This window comes from Dermacentor silvarum, chromosome 5 (assembly GCF_013339745.2).
Source record: "Dermacentor silvarum isolate Dsil-2018 chromosome 5, BIME_Dsil_1.4, whole genome shotgun sequence".
NCBI lineage: Eukaryota > Metazoa > Arthropoda > Arachnida > Ixodida > Ixodidae > Dermacentor > Dermacentor silvarum.
Window position 1 is genome coordinate 160,947,318 of NC_051158.1, and position 6,000 is coordinate 160,953,317.

General features: G+C 44.3%; 1 protein-coding gene across 1 annotated transcript in view; it reads left to right on the top strand.

Moving 5' to 3' along the window:
- The window catches only part of LOC119454520 (homeobox protein Nkx-3.2), a 75,283-nt gene extending 74,162 nt beyond the window's left edge, over window positions 1-1,121 (top strand). The window contains exon 4 of the mRNA XM_049668098.1: window positions 397-1,121. Coding sequence (XP_049524055.1) covers window positions 397-579 — 183 coding nt within the window. The 3' untranslated portion in view covers window positions 580-1,121. The remainder of the gene's footprint in view (window positions 1-396) is intronic.
- Window positions 1,122-6,000: the final 4,879 nt, after the last annotated feature.

The window sequence follows — 6,000 nt, forward strand, 5'->3', positions numbered from 1 at the left end:
GTTGCCCATTGCGATTCAGTTACGTGGAGAGGCGCAGTCAACGACCTGTAAGTAGGCCACGAGGCGTGTGAACTTTAATTATGATGTCATTAGACTACATTTTATTTTCTTCAGGCTTTGACCGTAACGAACCATGCTTCAAAAAGAGATCTTGCTTTTTGCAATCGCTATTTCGTTGTAAGTGTTGTTTCGATCATTATACAATAATATAATTCTTGAACCCTCTGCGGGTGGCGTCGCGCTGCTAAGCATGAGGTTGCGGGTCCCGGCCGCGGTGGTTGCATTTCGGTGGGGGCGTAACACCCCACAGTATAACAAAAAATATTGAAACTGCAAGACCGTCAAATAAATGGATTATCATCCCACAGAAGTTAAAGGTCGTTCTCTCTCACGCAGGTCAAGATATGGTTCCAGAACCGGCGCATGAAGTGCAAGCGCAGCCGGACCGCAGTCAAAGCGGAGTGGTCACCCAGTCCATCGGTACCGAAGAGCCCTTTCCTGCTGCAGGCTGACGCAGATCAAAAGAAACTCGTACCAGCGTGCTGTGCCGACATTTCCGAACCCAACTGTTTCAACTAATAATAGGACTACGTAACACTTAATTTCTTTTCTGCCTCATTGCGACGTATATCGCATCTCCTTTCAGACAACTGAAACCAGCTTTACTCGAGGCATGGTTCTGAGTCATAAGATACTCGGAGCATGGCCATATCCGTGCGTGCTGCAAAAAGCTGTTTGTGCCCCAGTGCAGTTTTTGACGTCCAGTGGGCTGGATGAACAGTTTACGGCCCTCCTGTGCAACCTCCCGCCTGCACACAGTGTCCACTCTCTCCCTATTTGCTTCTAACCATTCCTTCTTTCCTTTACCACCAGTGCAGGGTAGCAAAACAGGACAGTCGCCTGGTTGATCGTCTGTCTTTCCACTCATTGCTTCCTTTTTCTTTCTGGTCGATGTACGACCCTATCAGAATTGCAATGCTATGCGCAACTCTTAAACGACGTTAGGCTGGGAGAAAATATGCTTATATCTTACATCCATATATGCAAAGTAAACGCAGCAAAGCCTTCTATTGGAGTTGGGTCACTGTATAAAATACTCAACGCAACGAGCTAAGAAAATGGCAATATAGCACTGTGGTCACTGTCTCAGGTGTTGAATGAACTTTGTGAAAAACTTGGGATAGCAGACATGTACAAACACACATACACGAGCGTTCTAGCAACTAGTGCAAACGCCCTCAGCAAGACCAATAATCTACTAAGGTTGCATACATGCGTGTTAGTAAAGCGCCTGTTTTATTGTAAAAAAATGGGTAGGCTCTATCAGGGACAGAGCCACAGCGGGGTACGTCAAACGACGTGCGCATGCTGTCGAGGGTAGAGTAATGACTTAAGCAAATACACAAATTACATTTACTCGAGCATTAAAAAAGCTTACATGCCGAACTTGTGTTACAGCTAGTGGATGTCTTGTGGCCTAACCTTGCAATAGTACTCGATCTTTATTCACAGTACACCTGTTAATTTCGCGGAGGGTGTTTGACCTTTTTACAGGTGGCGCCCGACACTGCCCTGCGCCGCTCGAGCCCTCCACATTTGTAGATAGCTGGAATTATGCTCAAGCAGAGAGAAAGAAATACCACACAACAAGTGCTTGTGCTGTGGTGTTCGTTTCTCGGTATGACCTTGTTTCAATTGCGCTGTTTGAGCATAATTATAACGATGAACCAACTAGCACTCCCCAATATGGCACTCTTGTAGACAATTGGAGCTCCTTCGCTTGCCTCGATCTCCTGCGCTTGTATTCGCATTGTAGACGGACCCGTTCCACCCTCTGTCTTGCTGCCCTCGTCTCTTCACGCCATTCCTGGACCTTACGTGCCGAACGCAGAGGTGGCATAGCCGAATAGGCGCGAAATGTCTACAACAAGTTTCAGAATTGTAAGCCTTATAACTCCTGATGAATACCAGTTTCACTTGGATGAGTTCTACCCACTATGGCACAGTGAGCTCTCTCAAATGCGCTCACTCCCGTTTGGATCGACAAACCTACTGCCGAGCTATGCCTCTACAAACGACGCGCGTGATGCTAAATTTAGTTCCGATTGCGTCGTGCGTGCCGCTGCAACAGCACCATCTGCCCACGTGACACATGCATGATAAAGTAAAGGCTTCTTTCCTTCATACAGCGATGCCAATATCACACGTCATTCATTCACGCATTAGAAAGCTTGCATAGCTTATGATACAGCGATGAAGTGTAATCGATACGGTGTAATCTAGCAATCGGGCTCTCTCGATCGCTATTCGTAGAGGACTCGCCGTAGTCAAATGGGACGGGCGCGAATTGGCATCCTTCTGTATTGCTGCCCCGACTCTCTTCGTGCCAATGTATGTTTACCCTACGTGTTGAACGCAGGGGCGCCATAGGCCTTTCTGAAGTCGAGAAATTCACAAAGGTAACATTTATTTTTGATGTCATAAAAATGTGTTTTTATTTCTAACAGTGCATTTTAGGTCAATTTTATTGTTTTCAGCAACTATAATGCTCGTCAACTACAACAACGTGCGCGGTAATAAACCTTGTTAGTAGGCTATTTATGATGGTGTCAGCAATCCTGGCGAAAATGGGGAGAATCAAGAATAGGTCTATTATTGTTTAGATCATTTACTGAACTACCTTTGGAGTTAACTATGAACTTTAGCTAGTTCTAATTTTTCTGAGAAGACGCCACTTGACAAAGTGAGGTTGGAAATGTGTTTCAGAAGGGCAGTGATTACTTGTCTAGCGGGCTTTAGCGGCCTCACTTTTATGTCTTCTATGCTAGAAGAACATTCTTTATTGAAGGATGTGACTAAATTTAATCTTATGTTTATCAGTGGCCGACAAGAGCCGACGAATGGTGGTGCGAAATGTATTTGTTCGTATTTGGTATTTGTTGCCTATCGGTTGAATACGCACCTAAAGCTGTAAAATGGGCGTTGAACACGTTGACCACCTAGACATCTGAGGAATCCTTGTGCGTTTAACTTATTGCACCGGGTCGGTTTTTTTATAGACAGAATAAATTGTTCTTCATAAGAACCGAGAATTGCTCATGGCTGTTGAAAACTTGTTCATGTACTAATCGTATTTTGAACACTTTAGATTGTTATTTCGTTTATTTCGTACACTTTTAGGTATGTTAATATGGACGGCGTTTCTGGTTTTAGAAGACGTTTGGAAATGCTTGGCGCAGTATTTAATTCATCTGTGTAGGTATCGGAATATGCCCGGCTTTTTGGAAATTTATAATTTTTTAGCGGCTTCAGCGGAAAATGTTTGTTATATATGAGTATAAAAGACAATAAAAAATCATTGTAGGCACTGTTTGTGTCAGTTTCTTTAGTGACATTTGGTAACCTTTTGCAGGAGAAGAGTTCAATGAACAAGTTTACATTTCCTTCTAAAAATTTTCTAAGTAATGTAGCCACGCATATTTGTGATCAGCGTTGAGAAGAAAAAAAAAACGGTATATCTGTAATTGGTTACTGAGGTCGCTCATTAGTGTACCCACTGTCATTTCATTAGGAGGAGATCTGGTCACACACACATCAATAGTTGTCTGGCTTGTGGGAGGTGTCTTGGTTGGCATTTCAATCATACTGCTGCAGTCATATCACTCGTACACTTGCCTGAAGTGGAAGAAGGAATTGTTGGGACAGACGTAAATGCTTAAATCACATACTAGAAATCTTTGTAGCTTTATATCGACCGTATATTCAAACAGATTTTCCGTAAATTCCATAAAGTGAGAAATTTATCCAGATAGTGGGTGATATACAGCATATATTACAATATTCAAACATTGTAGAGTGATACATTCATAGTTTGAGGTAACAATCATATAATCGGAGATTCGCAGTGTAGGACAAGTTCGTTCGTGTATAAATAGCGATGCCACCACCATGTCTTCCGGAAAATATACAGTCATACAATCATATTCTTGTGTAGGGGAGTGATCATTCTCTTGTGTGAACCATGCCTCGCGAGAACAAGCAACTTAAAACTGAATTTAAGATCTGATAAAAATAAACTGATATCACTGAATTTGTTTCTTAAGCTTCTGTCTTTGAAATGAAAAAAAGAAGGTAGACACTGATTTTTTAGCAATGACAAATAGTGATATAAGTTCCATTCACAAGCTGCCGTCATGTTTGGGAAAAGAAAACGAACTTACGCTCACTGAAGGTCGCGATGTATGGTCATGATGTGTGATTTATTTGTGAAATCCTTCATAGTACGAATTACAATCGCGTGGTTACCAGCTCGTTTCCACACGAGAACATTTCCATTTGCGTAACCGACAATTGCACGGCATGATTTCTGTGCACATTTTTTTACCTGCTTACAAAAAAAAACAAAAAACGTGTGACCAACGTGTAATAGTTTCACATCTGTAAATCTTCCCACCCGCTTTTCTTTCTCCTTGCTTATTAGCTGGCCAGGAATCGCGAATGTCATGTCGGCTGAAGCAAACAATGACAGCCCGAGTTTTTCCTGCTATTGCTGCATGGTGTTGTGTGCAATGTATAATTTTCATGCTCCGGTGTCATTTTTGTCTACAGGTGTGAGTTTAACGTTTTTTGCTATTTTATTGATTGCCATCACCAAAACTTCATTTTCAGTACCGCGAACACTCCGAATTACTATGTTTACCCACCGACTGTGAGTCTCCAAATTTTCCCTGTCTAGTTTTATTTGGGCTAGTTCTTTATGTGAACTAGACTGATCCGAATTGCCCAACTTGATTGCAAGTTCGGCTGTGGCCTCTTTGTGCATCCGTAGATGGATCTCAAAGTAGTCTAATTCAAGAGAGTAGGCTGTGCGAATTCAAGCATCTCTAGTTTTCTCAGTAAAATCCAAAGGGCCAGCACTTTAGACGGGACTATCCATACAAAAGCTGTGCTGGTACCTTTTTTTCTCTTTTTGAACACATGCAATACCCATGTACAGTACTCACGGATTGAAGTAGGACACTCGGAGCGCGTGGCCGCTGGTACATGCAGCGCCGCCTGTGGGTGCTCATGGAACCAAGGTGTTGCATTGTGGTATAGCGCGAGGGGGAGAGCATCTGCGATGCAGAATTGCTCCTTCCGGTCGCCAACGAGCCGACCTGTAGTTCACCACACTGCCAGCGTGGCGCTGCAAGGCTTGAGCGCCTGCGCATGCCGACCGAAATGGCTCGGCGGTGCGCACTGCGCACCGCCCATATTGCGGCGGCGACTGCTTGCGCGCCTGCGCGAGCGCACGACGCTCTCGTTACACGCGCTTTGGCGATGCGACACGCATGCTGTGCAAGTAAGACACAGGATTCAGCTACGAGATTGCGCCTTCGTGCGTTCGTATATATGACATGGTAACATCTGCATAAAAGAACGGAAAGTTTACTTTGTTTGAACACCGAACACCTGTGGAGCGGCCGACAAGAAAGTGTCTTGTTTATTTCAGCCTCGAAATGATAACTCCCGACATTGTTGGTCGTACTGACGTTAGCAGAAGTCGAGCCACAGGTAGTTATATATTGCAAACACAAGGCGTGCCTTGCTGGCACGTCACGCGACGCTGGCAGTGTGGGGAACTACAGGCCAGCTCGTTGGCGACCGGAAGGAGCAATTCTGCACCGTAGATGCTTTCCGCCTCGCGCTATACCACAATGCAACACCTTGGTTCCATGAGCTCCCACGGGCGGCGCTGCATGTACCAACGGCCACGCGCTCCGAGTGTCCTATTTCAATCCGTGAGTACTGTACAGCTTTGTCTACTCTGCTTGTAGTAACGATACACTAAAAGTCCATTATGCCAGAGGTATGTCCGTACATGTTAATCGTACATGTAGGGATAGTGCGATGAGTGGCATGTAGGGGGCTGCTTTTTGTCGAACCACATTGTCTCAAGGTTCTGATTTCTCTCTCACAGTGTCTGAACTGAATTTGTCTCACGACTCGTTTTCTTAAAAA